General features: G+C 39.2%; 1 protein-coding gene across 9 annotated transcripts in view; it reads left to right on the top strand.

Annotated features, from left to right (window-relative positions):
• BAZ2B (bromodomain adjacent to zinc finger domain 2B) overlaps positions 1 to 25,869 on the top strand; it is an 86,129-nt gene that overhangs the window by 19,626 nt on the left and 40,634 nt on the right. For 8 of the 9 annotated variants that reach the window (XM_018078861.1, XM_018078865.1, XM_018078862.1 and 5 more), the window contains exons 3-9: positions 11,344 to 11,499; positions 16,424 to 16,585; positions 17,672 to 17,865; positions 19,547 to 19,753; positions 20,436 to 20,834; positions 22,395 to 23,004; positions 24,172 to 24,468. In XM_018078861.1, coding sequence (XP_017934350.1) covers positions 11,346 to 11,499; positions 16,424 to 16,585; positions 17,672 to 17,865; positions 19,547 to 19,753; positions 20,436 to 20,834; positions 22,395 to 23,004; positions 24,172 to 24,468 — 2,023 coding nt within the window. In that variant the 5' untranslated portion in view covers positions 11,344 to 11,345. The remainder of the gene's footprint in view (positions 1 to 11,343; positions 11,500 to 16,423; positions 16,586 to 17,671; positions 17,866 to 19,546; positions 19,754 to 20,435; positions 20,835 to 22,394; positions 23,005 to 24,171; positions 24,469 to 25,869) is intronic. The other variant, XM_018078869.1, reaches the window with a different exon arrangement.

A 25,869-nucleotide genomic window follows, 5' to 3' on the forward strand; every position in this document is an offset into this window, starting at 1 on the left:
CTGTGGTCAAGGAATAAAGGTGCTCTTGCCACACAGGGAAGGACAGATCCTAATCCTGGGTCCAGCCAAAGGGCCTTGTGGTGCGCCTCTTGTACTGTCCTCTCGAAGTGAGGAGGGTGGCTTCCTGCTCCCCCACCCCTCCAAAGAGCCACAGTTTTATCTCTTGCTCAGATATGACCATCACTGACTGCTCGTGTTTGCAGAGTGTGTTTGAATTCGGAAAGAATGGTTTATGGGAGTACCGTGTATCAGTGTTAATCTTTAAATGGTTTCCAAGCTTTGCCAAGAAAACAACACCCCTACACCTGAAATAACCTCCTGTGTTTTAACCAGTGTTCTTTAACCATGTAGGAAAATGTAATGTTTAGCATGTGGCTTTGTTAGGAGCCTGAAATCTAGATACAGTACTTTTGTTTTGTAGATAAAACTACAGATGGCTTATTATCTTCTTTCTTTCCAGTATGTGGAAATAAAAGTGTGATCTGTCAGGGGTTTTTTATGTCTAACCACTTCCTTTAAGCATGTAAATAACATCAAGTTGTTAGATTTGCATGTGCTTGGTTTGTAAAAATAATGTGGTGAATGCAGCCAGCAAGGTTAGTCTTCTGACATGGTAATAGCTGCTGTGGCTTCTGTTGAATCTTGATTTTATTTCTTTGTATCTTAAGAACTCTGTTATTATTGCCTCTGGTTCCTCTGTTTAGATAAAATTCAGTAGACTCTGTTGTTTTGTGGGGTTTTTTTTGTTTGTTTTGTTTGTTTGTGGGTTTTGTTTTGTTTTTGCTTAAATCCTTCAATTTTATAAAAAGTATTCTAATGCCTTTAAAACTGGAAGAAACAATGAACAACCAACCTAAGAAAGATATTTTGGAAGAGGAGGTGGATGCCAATGATGCCGCTGACTCAAAACAATGGCTCTTATGGCACGGAGTGCTTCCTGCCAGAACTGGTTCTGGGTTTCCAAAGATCCACCTGAGTGCAACTGCATGAAAATGTGGAAACCGTTTATCTGTGTCTCAGCTTATTAGTGGGAACCATTACATTCCTGCTAGATGACACCACAAGGTGTTTTTGAGAGTTCAAAACTGAGGAAGTAGCATTCCTTACTGATAAGTTTTTAGTCAAAGTGCCAGAACTCACTCAATGACATGAGAGGCTGATAGACTTCTTTGCTGTCATGTGGGTTAAAACTAGTTTTCGCTGGCATTGGCGAACTGAATGTACGATTTAGCTGTTTGGCATTTTCTCTTTTTGTTTAAATGTAAGATGATATTAATGTTAGAGTAATGAGACTGAAGTTTGGTGCTATTCTAAGACAAAATCAGGACCCAGTGCAAAGCTTGGGGCTGCTACAGGTATACATAGTAAAGATTTGTTTCTCCTGAATGCTTTTCTGGAATTCTGACTTGGTACTCGAGAATTCATTTCTCATCAGAGTTTGCTAGTGGTTTTAGTTTTTAGCAATATTAAAAGGTGTAGAATAGTAACTTTAATTGTTAGGATGACAAATCCAAAAAAGAAACCCAGCAGAAACAAAAAAAAACCCCTCTAGACCAGTTGTTAGGAAGGACTGACTAACATCCAAAAAACCCCCTCTAGACCATTTGTTAGGAAGGACTGACTAACATCCTTGCCCTTTCTTGCTTGTTGGAGTATGATGAGGTATTATGGTAGTCTGTAAGTTTAGGACTGCAGGGTAAAAGAATCCTTTTCTAAGCATCCTCTTTCTTATGGGGGAGTACCTGCGAACTAGCTCTGAGCTCATTATTTTGACACGTGTGGAGTTCATACGCTCAAACAGGTATTGGATTTGTAGTTATTTCTTCCCCAAATTAGCTTATGCTTTTAAAGGTTAATTGTTCGGAGTTTTTTGTACTCAATCATTTCTTTATATGCCATTTTTTCCAGCACAAGGTCAAATAATACCAGGTGGGCAAAATACATTGTTTGTAGTGAGTTCGAGTGGTCTTATATATATGTATATATATATATATGTTAGAGCAGATACTTTAGGCTTCAGAAAGTTAACCTTTGGTTTAATGCCTTCCATTGTTATTTGACAAAGACTGGTGAAGATTGGCAAGGTGCAGTTATGGAAGTACTAAAAAGCATGTTTGGCACAAGCACTGGTAAATTTTAACAGTTGTCAAACAAGCCTGTGGCAGCTTTTGCTTTCAGAGGTTCAGAAGGGCACTTCCTCTGTAGGTGTTTTCTGAAGCTCTGCTGGTCCCTGTAATTGGAGATAAGCCTATATTTTGAGCTTGAGATGAAATCTGGCTTTTGAACCAGGGGAAGAGGTGTACGATACAATGGCTAAACAGGAGCTAAGTTTCTGAGTGGCGAAATGTCAGAAGAAAAGCAGAAAATTGGCCTCTGGCAGATTGAAATTTAGGTTTCGGAAAAGCAGAAAAAAAAGGCATTGACTTCAGCTGTTCCATTTTTTTTTTATTGATTTTTGAACTACTGTTGCATAGGATTTCTAATGTGGGTTCCTGTTACCTATTTCAGAGCCACCCTAAGCAAGAATTTATGCTAGGTATTTAAAAAATGTTGTATTGTTTATCAATATCCAAAGATTGAATAATACTTTATTATTTTAAAAACTACAGAGGTAGTTATAGATACAGTTTGCTCAGTACCCTCACAAATTGAATAATAGTATAAAATGCTAAGTCTTGCTTCTGCAGAACAAGATGTAGTACTACTAGAATCTAGTGCAGATGAACCAAGTATTGAAGTCTCATAACCAGGATATTAAAAAAAATAGGTATGTGGGACATGAAAGATTGACCTTTTACATAGAAACTGGAAACATGTTAAGCTGAACTGTTATGCACAAAAATAAAAACTGGTATCAATCCCAAGACAATATAAAATATTGCAGTGATTCAGGCACATGGTGTGACTTTTGGGGATGGTCCTGTGCAGGGCTAAGGGTTGGACTCGATGATCCTTGTGGATCCCTTCCAACTCAGCATATTCTGTGATTCTGTGATTTTTTTTTTGTTCATTGGTTTTTGGTGGGGTTTTTTGTTTGTTTGTTTGTTTGGGTGTTTTTGAACAGAAAGGTTTGTAAAATGTTGTTTCTGAAATGATGAATCATTTGTTTCGGTTTGGTAACAAAATCTGTTGAAATTGCCTTGGATATTTACTGAACTGATGCCAGAGAATCTTTGCATTATAATGTTCTTCAGAACTACTATTGTTTCAGCCTCTAAAGTCACGATGAGTCCAGGCTCTTCATGAATTTTAGGAGGTGCCAATACTTACTTTTGTTTAACATCTGCTTACAAGTATTGGGATACAGACACATAGTGCTGTCATCTCCACTCTGTGAGCGATGTCTCCATGAGCCTTAACGTCTGCACTGTAGCACTGCCACCCTGCTGTCTAAATTCTGACTGCTTCTCTTCTTAGATGAGTGGGTTGCACAGCTTTTCCATTGGTGGAAGTATCTTAGGGGATAGGGTTCCTCTCTTGTCACCTGATTGAAATTTGCTGTGCAGCAAGAAGTAACTTGGGCAGCTGCTTTTGTAGGGTGACATTCGTGGCTGCATGTGTTTACATCTGTGTCAGAAGCTATCACCCATCTATTTTTTGTGTTGTGAGGGTGGTGGTATCAACTTTTCCTTTCCTAACCCAATATAGAAGTGAAAATAACAGAAGGTGAAGAGGTGCTTATTCTTAAAAAAAGTGGTGACTGCAAAACATGCATGTATAAAGTTGATAGGCTCAAACAGAATAACAGATATTGCAGATAGATTTGACTTCAGGAGAGTAGGTTTAAGTTAGATATTAGGAAGAAATTCTTTACTATAAGGGTGGTGAGGCCCTGGCACAGGTTGGCCAGAGAGGTTATGGGCTCCCCATCCCTGGCACTGTTCAAGGCCAGGTTGGATAGGCTTGGAACAGCCTGGTCTAGTGGAAGGTGTCCCTGCCTGTGGTGGAGTGCGTGTATAACGAGACGAACTTTTAAGGTCCCTTCAAACCCAAACTGTTCTATGATTCTAATTATATATTTATTTAAACCAGACTCTTAGTGTTGTTATTCTGGGTTTGAAATGTTTGTTTTAGGTAGAGTCGAGTCACTTCAGCATTAAGTGCCTCTCTGCAGTGCTGTGTTGCCTCATGGGTACCTGGTATGGCCATACACTTTTTGTGGTACGAATTGGGTGGATTAGATTTCTTGCCTAGCATTATGCAGCTTTCAGTATTCTGAGGTTTATCCATAAATGAGGCTTATGGGGGATTGTAACTTAACCTGACCTGTGTGCCCCTCCTCTCCCCATGGACTGTAAAGCAAGTGAATTATAATGCCCTATTCGTAAATATTCTTTCTTTACCAAAATCATGAAGATCGTGAAACGTGTGAATGCAGAAGTATTCAAAGTGACATTTATTTTTAACTAAAAGGAACACCATTACTTGTACAATAGGAGAAAATAAATTTTTAAGTCGCATCTAAATTTGCATGTATTGTTTAATGAAGAATTTATCCTGTCGGATGGAGTCAAAAGAGATGCATTGTTTAAAATGTCATTTTATCCTGAATCTATTTAAAATGGCCAGTGTGTATTACCAAATAGTAGAATGGCAGCTGTATCCCTTCTCTGTTTCCATTTTTGCAGGCCAGTCCTGACTCAGTTATACCAAACTTAAGAGTTGGATCTGCTTTGAATTGGCTTTTAATAAGTCACCTTATCTGGGTAAAGACTGTTGAAAAAATATTTATGGAATTGTGTTTGTGATTTCATGAATCTCTTCACTGCTGTGGAATCTGACGCAATAAAACAGTGAGTTGTTATATTGCTGAATCTGGTCTAGTATGAGGCAGGGGAGGGCTATAAAGCCCATTTAGATTGTAGTGCTGGAACATACAGTCTGGTTCACACAGTGTAACTGGAGTAATACATTAAGAGTATTTGTGAGTAGAAGTGTCTTTGTAGTTTGTATGGTACCTATGAAACACAAGCCAATCTTGCTGTTGATTTACTAAAAAAGGTTTTATTATGATGGTTGATTTACTAAAAGAAATTTTGTTGTGGTGACTTTTTTCCCTGGAGAGCTTTATGTAAAGTGCTTAGAGTAAATTATTGAAAGTGATGTAATAACAGTGACATTCTGCAAAACTTGGAATATTTAGCAACTGACTCGGCCTTTAAGGTTTGTACAGTATTTGAGAAATCTAAAGTGGGTCTCAGTAATTATATTGTCACTTCTATTTGAGTTTAAACATCTCAATGTGTAAAACACTGTAGCTGTAGTAGACTGTGTGGAAGGTGTGTGAGCAGACCTGGTCACCAGAGCAGGGAGCCTCTGGTGTTCCCAGGTGGTCTGTGGCGAGCTGCAACCTTTCCTGTGGGGACCTCACTTCCCTCTCTGCCAGGTTTTGGTCAGGGCACTTGCTTGTTTTGTGTATTTTTTCGGACATCACTGGTTTTATTCCCACTCCTCCTTGGTTCTGTGGCCCTTGTGGGAGGTGTGGAACCTACAGGTGCTGCCTGGCCTGCTGAGTCACCTCCCAGCCAGCACATGGGCTCTGCATTCACCTCTTGAGCACTGACCTTCTGGGGCATTTCTCATCTGTGATGAACTCTGCTGTGCTGGACTGTCTGTTCGGAGACACTCTGATGTTCTTCCCTTCAGCAGCTGCAAGATCTCTGGCGTCAGAGCTCTCGCTGACACAAGAAGTAGCTGTGGACTGGTGGTATTATGATGTGACACAATTAAATACCTTGTGTAAGGCAAGAGAACATGAGATGTTGTGGAACTCTTCCATAGTTGGCTGTCAAATAGTTTTTTCAAATTTCCCATGGTAATTGAGGAAGATTGAAGTGCATTTTTACCCAACTTCTTTTTCACTGTGTTAGATGTAATAATTGAAATAATGAAGCAATGCACAGGAGTGTAGAGGTTAAACTGGAATTTGGAGGTGAGTTAGTCTAGTGTTTAGATGTTTTCAAGACACAGTTAATAGTATTCACACATCCCAGCTAACATTTGACAGGATGCCATTTTATCCATGATACTATCCTATGAAAGGAGTTACTTGTTAATACCTGTTTAAAACTAAGAAAGGTTTGGGTTTTTTTCTGTGTTAGGGTACATGTCAGCAAAGGTTTTAAGCATAGAATAGGTAGCTGATTTATTTTAAACGAATTTCAACTTGTTACATTTGAAAATGATTTGATTGTTGTTTCCTTTAGTAAACATTTACCTGTTTTTAGTGTTTCTGTTTTTATTAAACATTAGTAATTTTTTTCCTTTTTTTATTTTTCCCCAGAAAAGACAACATTTTGCTTGTGTAAAGTTTCATGTTCTTCCCTTCTTTGTTCCTTTTTACTGAGAGGTTGCTTTCTGTTTTCATTGGGTTCAGTTGCATTAATGATTATTATTCACTATGAAAAATTCTGAGAAAATAACTGGACTTTCAGGCAAGGCATTGAGAAGACTGACACATATCACTACACCTGGGAAATAAAAAAGTGGTTTTTTTCCTAGCTTTATTTATTGATTTTCTCTTTTACAAATATGAGAGATTAAAAAAAAATCATGAAAGTTCATCCTAAGTATTGACTAACAAAATACATTACAATGGAACTAATGTCTAATTTATACTTGAGGTTAAAAATAACAAGGATCTGCTGTAACTGGTATGGACTTTTTTTAGTCACAGAACGCATTAGGTCTACAGTGTAATTATTGCTGATCCTGACTAATGACTGTTTTGGGGATTATCTCTTTTGGAGTCAGCCATCTGCTGTGGTTAGAGTAATTAACTAAACATAATTAAGAGTTGACTTAGTTTGAAATCAGAAGTATGTATGTCTCTAGGAAAAGAATATAATTTCCTCAGTTCAGAATAATTCAAAAATACCAATATTCCAGTTCTCTATTAAAGACTTAAGCAGCTAAATTAGAGGTTGAAAAAGCACCTTCTCAAAAATACCTCCCAGCCCCCTGCAAACTGAAATAAGAGGGGTGGGGGAGAGGAAGAAGGGGAGCCTTAAAAGGGCAGTCTGTTACTGTTCTCCCTGTTCTTATGTGATCCTGTGTTACCAGTTCAGACAGATGGCTTATGTTGGTTAAAAGCTTGCAAGTAAAGCTAAATTTACATTTCTGTATTAAAAAAGTATTGATTTGCCAAGGATATCTTCCTATTTGTGACTCAAATATGGATTGCTTGTAGGTGGTTCTTAGCTATGCTTATTTATAAAACACATTAGATGGTCACGTCTGAGGAACTACAGGCCTGTCAGCCTGACCTCAGTGCCTGTGAGGGTTGTGGAGCAGATCATCCTGAGTGCAATCACATGGCACGTACAGGACAATGAGGGGATCAGGCCCAGGCAGAATGGGTTTATGAAAGGCAGGTCCCGCTTGACCAACCTGATCTCCCTCTATGGCAAGGTGACCCACTCAGCAGATGAGGGAAAGGCCGTGGATGTGTCTACGTAGACTTTAGTAAAGCCTTTTGATGCTTCTCTGACAGCCTTCTCCTGGAGAAGCTGGCTGCTGTGGCTTGGGCTGGGGCACTGTTCACCAGGTTAGAAAGTGTCTGGACAGCCGGGCCCAGAGAGAGGTGGGGAGTGGAGTTACATCCAGCTGGGGCCAGTCACCAGTGGTGTCCCCAGGGCTCAGGATTGGGGCCAGTCCTGTTCAATATCTTTATCCAAACCCTTGACGGGGGCATCGAGTGCACCCTCAGTCAGTTTGCAGAGGACGCCAGGCTGGGCGGGAGTGTTGATCTGCCGGGGAGGGCAGGAAGGTTAGAAAGGCTCTGCAGAGGGATCTGGGCAGGCTGGATCGATGGACTGAGGACAACTGAATGGGGTTCAACAAGGTAAAGTGCCGGGTCCTGCAGCTGGGTCACAACAAGCCCCTGCAGCCCCAGGCTGGGGCAGAGGGGCTGGAAAGCTGCCAGTGGGAAAGGCTCTGGGGGTGCTGGTTGAGGGCAGCTGAACATGAGCCAGGTGTGCCCAGGTGGGCAAGAGGCCAGTGGCACCTGGTCAGTACTGGCCACAGGCCCAGGGCAGTGCCCGTCCCCTGTCCCTGTGCCGGGCACTGCTGGAGGCTCCTCGAGGGCTGCGTCCAGTTCTGGGCCCCTCACGGCAAGAAAGACACGGAGGGGCTGGAGCGTGTCCAGGGAAGGGAACGGAGCTGGGGAAGGGTCTAGAGCAGCAGGAGGGGCTGAGGGAGCTGGGGGGGCTCAGCCTGGGAAAAGGAGGCTCAGGGGGGACCTTCTGGCTCTGCAACCCCCTGACAGGAGGGGGGAGCCCGAGGGGGGTCGGGCTGTGCTCCCAGGGAACAAGGGACAGGAAAAATGGAAATGGCCTCAAGCTGTGCCAGAGGAAGTTCAAGTTGGACATCAGGAGAAATTTCTTCACAGAAAGGGTGGTCAGGCCTTGGAAGGGGCTGCCCGGGCAGTGATGGAGTGCCCAGCCCTGGAGGTGTCCCAGGAAGGCCTGGCTGTGGCACTCAGTGCTCTGGGCTGGGGGACAAGGGGGGCATCGGGCACAGGGGGGGATCCATGGGCTGGGAGGGCTTTTCCAACCATTTAGGTTGCCTTCTGTGATTCTATGGTAAAGACTTATTTTAATGCTGTATTATTCTACACAACATTACAGATTTATTTTTCTTTTAGAAATTCAAGAGTTCTGGATTTTTTTGAGGGGGAACATAAGTAAAATAAGAAGTGTCAATCCTGAGTTTTGAATGAAGTTTGCATTAAAGCTTAGAAGGACTTCCCCTTTTACAAATGATTACTGCAGTAGTACCATTTGGATGTGTTTCTAATTTTCCTTATGCTGTCTGTAAATACAGTAAGTTCACGTAGCCATACTTAAACAATGAGTACCAAAATACAACAAATTTGAATTTGTACAAGGAATGCTCGTTGGGCTCAAATAAGTCCTGTCATTCATAGTGACTAAAAAAATACTTAGTCATAATTATTTGTATCTATTTACAGGTCTCTATATACTAACAATAGTACATTTTTTGTAACACAAAATAACGCACGTGTTTGCAAATGCTACAGACTTACTGCAGATGCAAAATTAAACTATAATCCCTTTTGAAAGGGATTTTTATTAATTATTATCCTCAAGAATAATTCTAAAATTTAGTAGACATACATGTATGTGATATGTGGTATACACAGTATTTTTCAGTGACCTGCCTCCACAGAGTAGCAGTTTAGATTAATTATAATCACAGATTACTAAAAATCCATGTATTCTTTACCTGTGGATAGAAAATGTTTAATTGGAGGAAAGTATACATTTAAGAGTTCAGAATTAAAAACTAAAATGTTTAATAATATTTTTCCTTCATAAATTATCTGAAGGAAATAGGTTTTGTGTTTCTGCTGTTGTTCGGAAGTGAATAGTCATAGCCTTCATATTCAGTATATTAGTAGATACTTTTTTTTGGTGACATATGAGTGTAAGTAGTTGATTTTTCTGTGTTTGCGGAAAAAAAAAATTAGTTTTCTTCTGCATGTGTGAAAATGATGTGTGATAAATTGGGCTGTAAAGACTAAAAGCAGTGAAGTCTTTGGGTGTTGTGGTGGGCAGAGTGGCTGTTCGCAGGTGGGGCAGAGGGTGGGCAGTTCTGTGTGACAGACTGTACCTTTGCCAGCAGAGTTTTCACTTTGCCAGAGTACTGCCTCTTGTTCTGCCAGCAAAGCCTGGAGACTTCTTCGGTACATAGAAGTGGCCGTGTATAAAAACTATTAGTGATGAGGAATTAACAATTTAGTTAAAATGGCACAGTGTATCTTCACAATGTTTTGTGTGTTTCTCCATGGATTTTGCTTTTGTATTTGCTTTGTCTTTTTAAGATTCATTTTTAGTGACCGAGAGGAACCAAGGGTACTGCATCTTTCTGGAGTCACAGATAACAGCTTTTATGCTGGCTTTCCAAGGGAGCATTTGGGAAGTCACTGTCTAATATAACTTTAGATTAGAAGTGCTGTTTAACACATCAGTTTTCTAAATTGTTTAAAATAGAACTTGGAAAAGTGGATCTTTCTTGTGTACTTGGCATTATGTTTCACAGGTACTGGAGTGAGATTTTGTAGCAGTTGTTTGATTTAGGCTCAGTACTTGCCCCCCTCACTTTCCAGTGGTAAATCTGAGAAAGGGTGTTGCCTCTGTTCCTGGGAGACTCCAGGACAGGAACCGGTTTCTTGGGAGTTTCCCTGTTCAGAGTTCAATGTGCTTTGTCTCATTGCTTTTTTAATAATACAGGGACTCTGAGAAGATTTCTTCCTCACCTTATTTATACTCTGATCCTGACTCACCATCAACTGACGCTCTGGCAGATTTAGTCAGAGAGTCTGTTGATGCTGCTACCACTGTGCTAAGACATCACTGTCTTGACTGTGTTTTTTAAGTATTTGAGAAACTGCTTCTCAACAACTAGTGTTTTTAAGAATAATTTTACTATCTGTTTTCCTTAAAATTGCACATGCTTGTTCAGTGAAATAAGTCTGGTAACTTTTGATTTAGACAATTCATGGCACAAATAAAAATTTATTATTTTGTATGAGAAGCTCATGAGGAAACAACAACAAAAAAAAAAACCCTACCAACTTACAGGAGTTTTTATATTTATACTACCTTACCATAATTGCTGGGCCTTTCCTTAAATTAAGAGTCTACAGTATGGACTTTTTGGCACATACTACAGGTTCTTTAAAGCTGGTGTCTGTCAGAGAGCAGCAAGAGCAGGACTGCTCTGCGAGGGACTGGCTGGCAGTTGAGGATTATGCAGGCAGGGCTCTTCCTGGCTCCGGCACAGTCCCACAGGATCTGGACACTGCTAGTCACAGAGTTAGACATAATAACGGAACCTGTCAGGCCCAGGGCCCGTCTCTGATGTTGTCTGATCAGGAGTGGCAGAAGATGGGAGCTGATGCTGTCCTAGAGGAAAGCTAGAATGTGATACATGGGATCTTGGTAGGAGGGCTGGGCATGAGCAGGCTGCAGAGTGTGGGCTGGCTCTGGCAGGGGCTGAAGGGGCCAAGCTGGGCTGAGCTGAGCTGGAGCTCCCTGGCACAGAGTGTGGGTAGTGGTCCCAGCTGAGGCCGTAGGCCTTCAGGTAGAAGTGTGATCGAACTCTGAACTGCACTACCCCATTCTCTTAATGCTGCAACTGTGCTGGGTTCCCTGGTGGCTGGGGGCTGTTAGTGGGATGTACTTCCCGTGTGAAGGTCTCGTAGGAACCTCTCAAGAATTTAGTACAGATCCTGAGACACAGTTAGCAGAAAGAGCCCTGTAGTCCCTTGTGATTTCCTTTCCTGCCATGGAGGAGAGACATTTCTCTTCTCTCTTACAGATATGGAGTCTGGAGAGCGGTTAACGTCACCATCAGTCTCCTCTGCTGCAGCTGCTTCCACTCCAGCATCGTCGACACCATCGGGAGCTTCAGAAGGATCGAAAGGTGGCCTTTCCACGGGAACTGCGACACTGAGTTCCACAATCAGCACATGTGGTAAAAATGACTCAAGTCTATATTGCGGTGTAATTGTAGTCTTTGTCAACGTTTGTAATTATTATTACAAGTCAATATAAAACGGTTGCACAGATGCATCAGAGAAAAATGTTTGAGGTTTTTTTGTTTTGCCAAGCAACATTCATTTCCTGTGAATACATTTTACATAGTACTTATTTATTGAAGGATTGAAATTAATTAAAAATTGCCTCTTTAAAATGTGAAAAAATTTCAGTTCACAAGGCTGCCTTGAAAGCAAGGATCAAGTAAAGGGTTGATCTAGCAAACTCTATGCCACTTTCAGATTAAGATCTAATAATCATCATGTTCTCAGCATTCAAGCCCAACCCATACTGTATTTTTATACTTGGATGAATAGTTTTTTATAATGGAACTTGAAAGGGTCTTGGATAGTCTTGACTAGAATGAAACGTCTTGAATCACAAACATGTATAAAAGATTTCTCCATGCAAGAATCTAATTTTTTGTGAATGAAACTCATATCAACTGAATGATGCCTATGTCATCCACAGAACAAGAAATGGTAAATAACTCTTCCCTGCTGCTTCTCTCTTCACTTTTGAAGAGATGATTTTTTTTTGAGAACATTCTTTTTGTTAGCCTGGGTTTTACTGATTCTTATGACATATATTGTAAATAGAAGTTTTTTCATCTTAAATTCATGGTAATCCACTGCTTTCAGAACAAACTTGGTTCTTGCAGTAGAGTGAGCAAAAGTATATTCTACAAATTGAAAAAATCTTCTGCCTTGTAGTACAGAGTGAGTAGATTCCAAGTTCCCTCCTACATCCTGCACGTATTCATTTGCAGCTGCCCCGGGAAGAAAAGTAGGAACAAGAATGTCTGTGTAGCTAGAGTTATGTCTCACCTGTTTATTTTAATTTCTCTAAAATCAGTCAGAAGAATTCTTGACTAAAACTCTTAATGAATAAATAACGACGTATCATATTTTTCAGTCCTCCACTGCAAATGCAGCTCCAAAAGCATTTTTGGCTGTGTTCATTAGCCTGTGCTATTTGAATTGGTTCTCAGTGGTGGTCCCCAGAATGTAGCAGGAGTTCATTAGCGTGTGGCTATAAATGTGCAGTTCCACCCTGAGGATTTCTGTGACTCCTTTACCTCTCCTTGCTGCTTTTGCTTTGTAGATACTACAGGATGTAATTTTGTATGTCCCGTAACATTGCATGTATACATAAGACATATGTTTGGTCTGCCAAAATTCAGTAAGACCGAAGAGATGAATCATGTAATAAAGATCCTCAACTGTCAGCTTTGGTCTTCACTAGAAAATCCCAGTACTTCTTCAGTAAAGGACACTGAAAAATTCTATTCTCAACCTTTATTTTAAAAAAAAGGTTTCAGTTCTGTCTGGTGGCTAATGGTCATAAAGCCTGATAGTAATTCTCAGGATTCATTTTTTTGATGGTCAGATCCTTTGCCTGGCTGCATCTGATGCTTTAGAACATATATATTTTGTCAAAGACACTTTGTCTTCCTAAAACCAAGCTGGAATGTAACTCACTCTGTGCTGTCCCATCAGTTTTATTTCTGAGTATATCTGTTTCTGTGCTGACACAGTGCACTGTGGTTACTGTTGTATCCACTCAGAAAAGGTATAGGCTGTCCTAGAGAAATCCCACAGAGGTGTTTATGCTGTCAGCCAGCCAAAGACTTTTCCCGTGAATGACCCATCACTGAAGTTGAAGATTCCTGAATGTACAAGCTACTCTGAAGCCAAGGTAGACTAATATTTTAGCCTGTTCCTAAACTGAGGTGTTCTTCGCTTCTGTGATATTTAAAAAAACCCCAAGAATGTCTGTCCAATCTCAGTCTGATAATTAAATTATCTTAAAATTTAAAAATGCATTTCTCTAGTATCTAATAAAATAATTTTTTTAAGAATGAGCAATTATTCTTACTAAGAGAAGGTAAAGGCATCTTAATCTATGCATTAGATTAGAGAGATTCTTTTAATTCGAGTATATCTCTTTATTTTCTTTACAGCAATCAATAGTCTACTTAGTAGTTTCTGCAATAAATTTGATTACATATTCTATCAAGTCCCCACAATACATGGTGAGTTAGGACTGGCAGTCTATGCTTTGCCAGGGAGATTAGACTACAAATAAATTATTTTGGCATATTCCCAGGTCAAAAAGACAAAGCACCTGTGTGAAACCATTATGGAATATATCACCTACTGTTAGTTTAATTGGTTAATACAGACTAGTTGCTGAATAATTAAAGCATTCTAATCAAGTAAACAGGAACTTTACTTTCTTTCTTCTTGTTCACCCATTGCTGAAAATAAGAAGACACATTGGAAAAGTAAATTGACTCGAGAAAGAGGTTTAAATTCACCCTCACAAGAATGTTAGCAACTTTGAAAGAATATAAATCAACAGCTTTTTCTCATATGAGAATCATAGTTCAGTGTTTTGTGTCTATGAGAGTTGCCATGTTATGGATACTTTTTAAAATGCAGCTTAGGGGGGGCTGTGCTCTGTGTGTGTTCATTATATTCTTACCTCTTCAGAGTTAATCATCACCAGTGTTTGTGCCTAAATTATGTATCATCTTTCTCAGTAGTGTGCAGTTTTATCAATCCCTTTCTAATTTTTTTTTTTTTTGAAAATTAGTCCAAGTCTAGCATCTTTTAGCCTATGATTTATGAAGGAAAGTTGAAGAATGAGTTAAGTCCTTGTGTGTTTGGTTCTGTGAGAGCATATTTGGAGTTTATTAAAATGCCTTGTGTTTTTGAGGTGCTTTACTGAGATATGCAGTGCCTTTCATTTAAATGAAGAGTTTTTTGATGTTTCTCTATTTGTATGAAGGCTTTTGTTTTTCAAACCAGTGTTGGACTGGGTGATGTTACTTATGTATGTATAAACCATTTCCAGCCTTTTCCATGCTTTGCAGCTTTTTACACTGAGAGACCAGTACTAGGAAATCACTCACATAAGTAGTTTGGAATCAGGCATACAGGGAGTTAGGAAGACTTACTGGTGTTGGGAGGCATGTAGAACGCAAACTTTGCTACCACTGTAAAGATTAAAAGACAACAGAGAGAGGAGGAAAGTACACAGTAATTTCTGTCACCCCAAGCAGTTCTCAGATTTGTTGTGTAAGGTGGAATTCCCTTAAATACCACATTATTTTGGTATTTCTGCTGATTGGCACATTGATACTTTGTGTTTATTTAAGTATTTATTCCTTTTTAGCTCTTTTGAAAAGCTTGTATTGCACCATGAAGTTCATTAATATTAACAAAGGCATTCACAGTTATCATTCCTTGTTACTAAGAGACTGGCATTGTTGAAATGTACGTTGCCCTTTGGAGTAACGCTCTCAATCATTATCTGTGCAGTGGCTAGTAGAATTTCAAAAGCTGAGCTCAAAAATATTTAACCTATTTGAAGTAAGGCAAGAATGTTAAGGAGTGAGGTTTAATATGAGTCTTAGTTGTGTGGAGCATGTCTGAGGTAAGTTAGTAACTTGAAGAGCAAATTTAATAGGAAAAATTAAGGAACTAATAGAATTAATTGCTAAACAGACTGTTAGTGTTTTCATCCAGTCAGAAAGCGGGAAAATGCCATTACAATTCTGTTTGTTATTACAAGACTTGGTTTCCATTTTTTCTTTATTTCTTCCATGTTTTGAAATGTGTATTTAAAAATGGATGGCTTCTCTTTTCTGGACACATTAGATAATGGCTTAGCTAGCACACAGTGCATCTTTTTATAAGGCCATAGTAATGTGTAATATAGTGTAAAGTTACCAACTCTTTTTTTTTTGTGTGATGAAGAAAGATGATGAACAATCTCAAGTCTTCAAAGTATTATGAAACCTTGCAATGCAGTGTTGCTCATCAGCATCATTAAGAATCACCACTGTTGTCTGTGAGAGGAAGCATTGTGGAAGAAGATACAGAAATGAGGTTTGGGTGGTTGTGGTGGGTTTTGAGGGGTTTTTTGGTGATAATTTACAAGCTGATGTTAAAGACATTTGAACTACATTCAACAAATGTAGAACTGAAATACAGTGCATTCAAACTCGGGTCAAAAATATAAGGAAATACTGTACACATCACCTGCCATAGTTAGCATCAGTGCAGTTAAGGGCAAATGAATTCCTGCTGTTCTGTTCTCCTGGTTATGTATGCTTTTATATCTGGGAATTCCATGCTTTGTCTTCCATCCCCATGTCCAGGCTATCTCAAAAATTGAAGTTTAACTGTGAAACTCCTATGAAGTTTCCTTTATCAGGATTATAGAATTTCTGGTCCTTTGTTTTTTGTCTCTCATCTATATTATTATGAATTCTTGCCTTGTCCTAACTTATGAACACGTCCTGACTTGCTATACTGTGCTTGCTCTCTTCTCTTCTGCCCTTTCCCAACCTTCCAGGTGTGCAGCAGCTCAAATAAACTCTCTTTTCACTTCTTTCTGGTCACTTCCTGTTTTCTTTTTCCTTTTCACTTCTTTTTTCCTTTCTGCATTAGATTCACTCTCCTTACTGTTTAAAGTATGCACAGCTCCACCTATGCTTAGGTTTTACCTGTAATTTTTACAATCCAGTTCATCTAGCTGTGTTGTTTTTTTTCTCTCGTATTTTTTTTCAGAATGCATATAAATAAAGCTGATGGCTTTAATGCCTTAAGACCAGAGTTGCTGCAGGAAATGTGTGTGTCGTTTGAGAAGTTCCAAACTGTTGTGTTTTACCTCTAGATTTAATAAATCTGCTTGCTTGCTCTCTATCTCTCTTGATATCTATATGAATGCATATATATATACATGCACATATTATATATATGCATATATACGTATATGCAATGTACTTACTGAAATATTGAAATACACTGTTTAAACAACTGAAGTTTGTTTTCGTTTCCTTTGTGGTGCAGAGTGGTGGCGAACAGCAGACACGCACTCTCGTCCCGGGGCAGCTTTTTTCCCACCACTCTTGGGAATTCCACCACTGTTTGCACCTGCTGCACAGAATCATGATCCTGCTTCATTCCACTCGAGAACTACGGGAAAAAGTAGTCGGAGCAGTACAGACAAAGGTAATGGCTGCAATTGTAGAGGGAATAATCATGTTGAACTTCTGCACATGCAGAAGTTGGAATTTGAGCTTTACCTTTGATCATTCTTCCCACTTGTAAACAGTTCTATAAAAATTGATCCTGTTAGCTAAGCATGAGGCATACAGGTGTGAGCTTTCAATAACAAAATACTCTTTTGCTAATATTTCCCTCCCTCTTCTTCCTTAGATAGTGTGTCTGTGACTGAGTAGTAGGGAAAGGTTTCCTTTTAACGTTTGCAGTTTCTTTAGGAGGCCTTGCAGAGTGACTCCTGTTCCTGTACACGTCTGAAGTAGGCCCCAGGCCTTGTTTGTGGGGAGCACGGAGGGAGAGATTGCTGTGGCTGCAGGGTATTGCTGAAAAGAGCCCCAGGACAGCATGTTCTTACTCTTCAGTATTTATGTGGTATTGCACGCCTTTGGAAGATGTGAGATACATTGGTTTGGTGTTTGATACTAGGTCTGCTCAGCTTAGAGGAGAAGAGGCTGAGGATGACCTCAGTGCTCTCTGTGGCTTCCTCATGATGGGGGTGGAGAAGGAGGTGCTGGGTCTCAGCTCTCAGGTGTCTGATGAGAGGACACAAAATGGTATAAAGCTGCAGTGGAGAGTTCATGTGGGTGTTGGAAAACGTTCACAGAGAGGGTGAACAGGCTCATTTGGACAGAGCTCTTAGATCTGTGGTTTAACTTAAGTTGTCCTGTGTGGAGTCTGGAGTTGGACTTGATGGTCCTGACAGGTCCCTTCCAACTCAGCATATTCTATGATTCTATGACTTGAAAATGGACAATTTCAGATTTTTTTCTCCCCCCTCCCCCCACCCCGCATCTCTTACAGCATTAATTGTGTTTGTCCTTTAAATCATGGGTGTTCTGTATGTTTAAACTAACTCCAAATTGAAATGACACTTGGATAACAAATTTTTGGTATATGTGGGGAGTAACCTGTAAGTAATCTAGTATGTTGTTATGTGTTTATGGAAGCTAGGTTAGTGTGACTGGAGCATCTCAAAGAAAGTATCTGCTACTTCAGATTTATTTAAGTGTCACTTTGTGAATCTGTCATCTTCAGGTGTAAATGGATCACTGAATGGGAGCAGTACCACTGCAGTGTCTGCTGTCAGCACGTCTGTGCTCTCCACGAGCATTGCAACGTCAACAGGACAAGGGAAAGCTGTGACCTCAGGAGCAGGAGGGCGCAAATACAACCAGGAGCAAAGTAAAGTTCAGCTTCTGGACACCAGGGCTGACAAAATCAAAGATAAGGTAAATACACAGAAAGAAACTGAAGATTCAGACAAAAATTGACAGAAGTGTTCTGCAAACAGTAGCATTTTTAAGCGTTCTTTCCGAGCGCAAAATGTTTTGGGTTCTTCCTCTCTTTGCCTGTTTTTATTTTTTTTCTTTTGAAATTTCAGTCAGCATGCTTGTCAGCATTGCTATCTTCTCCTTTGTGCAACCATTTGTCTTGAAATGTAAATTCTGTACGATTGATAGACTTTCTTTTGATGTGGGCACTGATTTTAGACTCCAGTTTCACTTGATTAAATACTGAGTTGCTGTAAGATGATGGACTAGATGGACAAGTAGCTTTCTTGAGAGTGTTTTACTCTGTATCTTAACATTTAAGTTTTCTGTCTGGAGCAGATAAGTTTCAGGTTCTCAATGGTTTTGTTTCCTAAGTTCTATTTGTAAATTTTCTAATACTGAAGTGGAGGTGGTTCTTCCTAGTCTTACTCGACATTTGTAATGCTGACATTTGTAACTTCTTTCCTCTGAAACTTGGAGGTAATTGGTATTTGTAAATGTAATGATTTGAACAAGCTTTCCAATGAAAACATAGAAAATACTCTAAATGAGAATTCCATCATGAGGAGGATTAACACACTCCACCACCCCCCCCCCCAAAAAATCTGTATTTTTATTTCAGTGTGCTAGAGTGAAGCCATGGCAGGAATTGAAGTCAGAGGAATAAGTAAGGGGGCATATGGGAGTATTTTTTGCTGGGCTTTGTACAAATGATGTTACATTTCTAAATTTCAAATATAACAGCTCTTGCCTCTTCTTCTAAAAGGTATGGTTTATTTTAAAACATTTTAGCTATACTTCTCTAAATGTTCCTTTCTTTAGGATTTTGTTTTTTTAGTATTCATTTTCTGACTTCCTCAGTCATCTCCTTAGTTGTAGTTTCCTTTTGAGGATGATATCTAAAAAAATGTAAAAATAAATTTTTAGGGTTTTTTTTTTAAAGAAGGCAAAGCTGATCCAAACTGCTTTTTACAGTTGATGAAAATCTAAAGAGTTACATTTTGTGCAATATTTTCTTCCTGAATTGAATTCTAGTCCTGTTGTGTGTATCTTGGGGAATCCTCAAGTGCAGTCTGATAGTAACTTGTATTCCGTGAATTTTTTTGCCTGTAGTGTTTGAAAAACAACTTCTCAGTTGATAGAAGCATTGATCATCAAAGTTGTAGTTATAAGTTCTCATCCAGTTTCTTTTGTCTTGTGTGTGTATGTGATGATTCAAAGGGTTGTACGTAACAGTGATAAACCAAAAATGTGTCCGAAAAGTGACTTTAACACTGTGTGGGATCCTCACTCATCACGGTATATTTGTGGCGTATCATGGTATGTCTGTTGAGCATAACAGTGTGGGAGATAGATGTCATTGTGATGCTCTGATACACTATCCGTGACCAGGCCTTAATTTGATGTATTGCTTTGAAATGTAGTGATGCCAACTGTGTGTGGTCAGAAAAATACTGCAGTGGAACTTTGTGACCAGTTTTTAATTTTCATCATCTTGTGAAACACTTTCTCTTTTAAGGACAGCAGATCACTGTAGTCCAAAGTCTCACTGTTCTTTGTTCCAAAGATTATGTGTAATAATAAGATTATGTAGCAAATTAAAGCTGAACCATTAACAGAGAATTCATCTCTCTGGTAGAAACCTAGAAAAAAAGCAGTGGAAAGCTCTAGTAACAGTGACAGTGATTCGGGCTCCTCTTCAGACACCTCAAGTGAAGGCATAAGTAGCAGTGACTCGGATGACCTAGAGGAGGATGAAGAGGAGGAGGAGGACCAGAGTGCTGAAGAGAGTGAAGATGATGAATCTGATTCTGAAAACGAAGCACACCACAAAAGCAAGAACAAGGTAGGTGTAACACCCCATCCTTCTGCTCACAGTCCTGTCACTACAGGCTGTTTGTGACAAACTGACTGTTCCCGTCTGTGAAAACATAGCAAGCAATATTTAACTGCATGTTAATAAATGCTAAGAATACTTTTTTTAGGTTTGCTTCAGAGTTTTCTGTTTATGTTTTTTTTTGCTTCCTTTGTGTGTGAGCATGTCTATGTATTGCTGTTCTTTACAGGCTAGGAGTTTAAGAGCTGGTAGACTCTTATGTCTGTTGTAAAATAGGAAATACAAAGAAATTAAGTACTGTGTGTTAATAGTGCATTGCAAATATATCTTTATGGATATTGCTTCAGCAGTTGGTTTTTTCCTACTAGAATGGTTACTTTCCCTGGTAGGCAGCAGAATGAGAAGATTTGAATTTTTTTGTATCCTGTTAGGTTTACAGTCAAAAATACATTTAGAACAACCATGGTTTAATACTCCTTCTCTAGTAAGCATTGTCTGCACATGCTGAAACTATCTGGGGGAAAAAACCTAACTGAACAATAAATATATTACAAGACTGATTTAAAAATTATTATTGTTGATTCTCTGCCTAGAATAGTATAATTGTTTCATGGAGACTGATCATATGCATTGTTTTTATCAAAGGATTTTTAACTTCTATAGTGAACAGTCAAAAATACATATTTTGCAGGTGCTAATGCATAGTGATGTAACAGATACGAAAACTGACGGACAAAAAACACATGAAAAGTCTCAAGAAAAAAGAACACACCAGCAGATACCTCTTGTGTCTGATTCCCAGACTCACTCATCATTCCAGTCCCAGCAGAAGCAGCCTCAGGTTTTGTCACAGCAGCTTCCGTTTATTTTCCAAAGCTCTCAGGCAAAGGAGGAATCTGTGAACAAACACACAAGTGTAATACAGTCTACAGGATTGGTTCCTAATGTGAAACCTTTGTCTTTGGTACATCAAGCCAAAAAGGAAACCTATTTAAAACTCATAGTTCCTTCCCCTGATCTACTCAAAGCAGGGAATAAAAATACCTCTGAAGAATCTCTCTCTTTGACCAGCGATGTCAGATCAAAACGGGTGAGTGAATGTTTTGATTATTTGTGATCTGTGTTACTTGCTTAACAAGATGGAACATTGTGCTGTCAAGCTCTTTTAAATACAATGTGTTAAAATTATAAGTGTATATTTTTTCATAATCATGAAGTTTTTATGTGCTTTTAAAGTTAATCTGGATTTCTGAATCGTGTAAATTAATTAGATTGTGTGGGTCATGCATCTCTTAAGGACAATGTGCAGCTAAAATCGGTATCAAAATAAGGAAAGTACTCATGGATAAATCGTGTGGCCTGGATATTTTTCCTGTGCTTCTAGTTTCAGTGAGAATGTTGATTTAATGCTTCATGTATCTAGTATTGTAAGCGCAGCTTCACTTCATTTCAAGTTGGACAGTTTTAAGTCAAAGTAATTAAAATTACCTGTTTTAATTATGATTTAAAAAAAAGAAGTTGAAAGCCTTTCTTAAAAAAATGCTCCATGTAACCTCGAGTTTTGTTTGCTCTTTAAAGACAGATATTTACGCGCTGATAGCTATTAAAAATCAGTAGGGCTGTTTCCGTAGATTCTTAGAATCCCAGCTTGGGTTTGGGTTTGAAGATGCCTAAAGACCATCCAGTCCCATCCCCTGCCATGGGCAGGGACACCTTCCACTATCCCAGGTGCTCTTTAGCTGGTGATCCTCATTTAGTGGTTTGATTTCTCTAAAAGATGTACTGGAGGTATGCATTGTGTGAATATTTATTTTGGAGGTTTTCATAATTTCAGATTCAGTTTTAAATGTTAGTAAGTTCCAGAATGTATTACGCTTGACTTTATTTTTAAAAATTGATTGAAAAGATACCATCTTTATCCATTTTATTATGTTTTCCATCAAAGATGATGTGAGGTCTTTTTCTTTGTAAGAGTCTTTAGACTAAAGACAGTGTAAGCTTTACGTGCATTTCTGAGCCACTACTGATTAAGTTTTACCTGGCAAACCTTGAAGAACTACTTTTTCAGTTAAAAAATTAGTATATCACAGCAGTTATGACTAATGCCTTCTCCCCACCCCGTTTATTTTTTTAATAAAATTTTTCTATGCCAAGAGTCTTCTGTTAGCTTTCTGCTGGTATTGTGGCTATTAGTGTTTAAAAATGCATTATGTTGCGCTTTTAAATGAAAAAATTATTAAAGGTAGTTTTACATTCACTAATGATATTATTATATACAGAAATAAGTAGTAAGTGGGGGTTTTCCTATGCTGGTACACAAGAGTAGTCTCTTTCTAAAAATTACTATTTTCAAGAGACTTAATATATTTATGAAAGTCACTGTCTAGAGCAATATAGCATGTGAGAAATATTCCCTACATAATTTGGATCAACTTAGTCTTGATTTCAATTTGTCTTTTCCTACTTGATTTACAGTGAAAATCATGCAAGATTTGTGTAACTTGTGGTTACTCATCTCTTCTGTGTAGCCTGCTTTTGACGTACTGAAAATAGCTTAGCAGATGTTTAGAATTTCCTAGTGTTCACCTGCCTGAATACTAAAGAAAACCAAACACCTCCACATTTTATTCCTGTCTTCTTATTTCTTTAGGAACAATATAAACAGACATTCCCAGCAGCACAGCTAAAGAAACAGGAATCATCTAAGAACCTGAAGAAGGTTATCGCAGCTTTGTCAAGCCCTAAATCAACATCAGGTTCACCAGCTCATCAAAAACTGACATCCTTGGAAAACAACCATTCTAACCCATTCCTGACAAATGCACTTTTAGGTAATCACCAACCCAATGGAGTTATTCAGAGCGTCATCCAGGAGGCTCCTCTTGCACTCACTACGAAACCGAAACCCCAGACCAAGAGCAATGAAAGCGTAGCCATTTCTAGTAGTGCCCCCTTTTCTTTGCCAGTAAACTTGAGTGCATGTGGGAAAAAACCAGCTGGTAACCGGACACCTGTTATGCCCTCTACCTCTCCTGTGTTACCTGGTTCAGGAAAGGATAAACCAGTCAGCAATAATGCAGTAAATGCAGTAAAACCACAACACCGCCTCCACTCTGCAAAACTGGTGGTGGAGCAGTTCAGAGGGGTAGACTCAGATGCCCCCAGCAGTAAAGACTCTGACGACTCAAATGATGATGACGACGATGATGAAGATGAAGATGAGGACGATGAAGATGATGATTCTGATGATAGCCAATCAGGTGGTTTAACCTTTTTAATAGGAAAAGCAAAAAGTTTATTTTTTGAGTTTTGAAAACATGCATTTCCCACTATATTTTAAAATAGGGGTAGGAAATATTTGGCCATCATGGCCCACACTGTCCTACCTATATCCTTGAAATGAGCACATCTCCCCATCCCCATTATATCACACCCAAAATCATGTTTGGAGTGTTTTGATACTTGGTCAGCTGCCCTAGTAAGGTGGCTCCACAGCCTTCTGGAAAGGCTGTCAGAGTCCTGCCTTCCACATAGGTCACCTGGCCTGTAGCTCATGTCCTGCTGATGTGACAAGGTGCTCAGGATGGGATGGAAATTGTCTGGTTGGTGGTTAATGATTCTGGCAGGCAGAGCTTAGGCTTCCCTAACCAGAGAGGGACTAAACAAAGGCCTTCAAATTGTCAAGAGTGGCAAGAAAAGCGTGTTTCTACGCCTCATTCAGGAGCACAGTAGTCCATGAGCAAGAACTTGGACAGTTCTAAGGGCTGCAGTCCAGACTGTTATTTTAAAGGCTCTTAAACAAAAGCAAGGACTGTTTTAAAGAGTTGTTGTATTCACAGTTACTCCTTTCTCCCCTGTGAGCTGATATCCCTTGGGTCCAGTCTCCACCTTCATTATTCTCTTTCCCTCTCATCCACATACCCTGTACAAATCTTTTTCTCTCACAGTGCAGCCCATCTTTAGTCCCTTACCCTGTGTATCCTTGATTGTAACTCTTCCTTTGCCCGGATCGCTGTACTTCCAATTCTGACACCTCTCAACCTGTACCCAGTTCTGTTGTTTTCTTCCTCTTCACGATGGATTTCACACCCTGTGAAATGCCCTTCTTGGGATAGTGCCCAGCTATTGCCTGGCTAACAGAATGATTTAGCTACAGCTCATTCTGGGGTGAACAGACTGCAGCTTCTGTCACTCATCTCTTCCCATTCAAAAGAACAGTGCATTATTATGCAGAATTACTTTATGCTGTCATAGTTGTAGTAATTGTAAAGTTTAGGTAGTTAATTATAACCTTCTATTTATAGTCAAGAGGTGTTATTAAAAACATACATAATAAGACAAATGACTTTTCAAGTGTTAGAATTTAATGTACTTTCCAGTAGTTATCAAGTCATAATGTGCCTTTTGCCACACTTTTTTTTAAACAGAGTCTGACAGTAATTCTGAGTCAGATACAGAAGGGTCTGAGGAGGAAGATGATGAGGATGATAAAGACCAAGATGAATCGGATACAGACACTGAGGGAGAAAAAACTCCACTGAAACTGAATAAAACGTCATCCTCTGTGAAGAGCTCTTCCATTGGTCTTGCAGCTCATTCCACCCCGCTCAATCTCCAAGTAGCAAAGTCCCCCAGCTCGGCTCCAGCTGCCTTATGTCCCGAGTCGCAGCCGGCGGTGTTCCTCGGGACAGCGCCCGCCGCCCTCCCGCCAAGTGCCCACTGTGGTATCTCCATGTCTTCTCTTATAGTACCTGTATCAGCTGAGTGCATGTGTTGTAAAAGGGGTTACAGTAGTAGTCCAGGTGCTGGTATCAAGTGATATCTCAAGAAGGAAGATTTTTACCATAAGAACAATTATTCAGTGAACAGCCTCCCCAGGGATGTGTCAGAGGCCCCCTCACTGGATATTTTCAGGTGCCAGTTGGTCAGGGGACAAGATAGTCTCAGCCAGACTCCCTTTCCCATGAAAGGTTGAACCAAGTGTCTTTTGACACTTCGTCCCTTCCAACCTCAGCTCAGCTGATTGACTCCGTGATTGTTTCATGGGTGTTTGTAGCAGACATTAAAGTGAGTCAGCAGAATTGCAGGTTCTCCAGACTAGAACATTACACTTAGACCAGGACATTTTAGCTCATGTAATTATTTGACAGAAGGTAGGATGAAATAGCCAGAGTCAATATTTATTACATTAAAACTCTTCGTTATTTAGTCTTTGTTATTTACTGTTTTATTCTAAACTAGTTATTCTTATTTATTTGTAATTTCTGGGCATTATAGGAGGCATTCTGAATCTTCTGTTTTTGCCCCTTCCTTGACAAATTTTGTAACTGTATTTTGTCAGAGTATAACTTTATTCATTATTATTTAAAAATTCTCATTAGAGTTTATGGTTTTTTGCAAGGACTTATTTTTGAAAGGTTCATGAAAAGTACATTTAGCATTTGCCTGATGTTACCTAGTGTTTAAAATTCTTTATTTGGTGACTAATTTGTAAGATTTACTAATTACTATGACTACAGTAAAGAATGCATTTTTGAAAGTCACACTTGTTAATTTGCATGGTAACAATGAAATTGCATGAATTAGAAACTTGATGTTTAATCAACATGCATATAAGTAGATTTTTAAATGAGGACATGCACTTATAAATAGGTTTTTATGTTTGGATTCGGTGGAATAGGAATTTCATTCCATGTCATCAAGGGCATTAGATTTGAAGCAGCATAATGTGATTTACTTCATATTTTCCCCAGAAACAGACCTGTTAATTGTACAGTCAGTAAAAGATTTCCCATGGATTAGAAGTAGTCCAAATTGTTAACTTACAAAGTTCAGGGCTCTGTGTTAACTTATGTTGCTTTGAAAAGACTGATAGCAGATTTTTGTCTGTTTACAGGGGTAGGAGGTAGAATATGTTAGTTTTGTGTCCTTGTTTTAGATGTAATAGTACTCACCTAAGAATCACCTAATAAGAATCACCATAACACACCAACAGATGTTTGTGTCCATTTTACCTAGAGTTGGTCAGTCACTGAAGAGGTCTTGTGGTCTCTTCGCTGTGTTGTTTTGCATTGGACAGCTCATTTTTCATGTCACTTGTGTTCGGAAGAGAAGCCTCCCTCTGT

Source organism: Manacus vitellinus, unplaced genomic scaffold (assembly GCF_001715985.3).
Source record: "Manacus vitellinus isolate BGI_N305 unplaced genomic scaffold, ASM171598v3 scaffold_43_pilon, whole genome shotgun sequence".
NCBI lineage: Eukaryota > Metazoa > Chordata > Aves > Passeriformes > Pipridae > Manacus > Manacus vitellinus.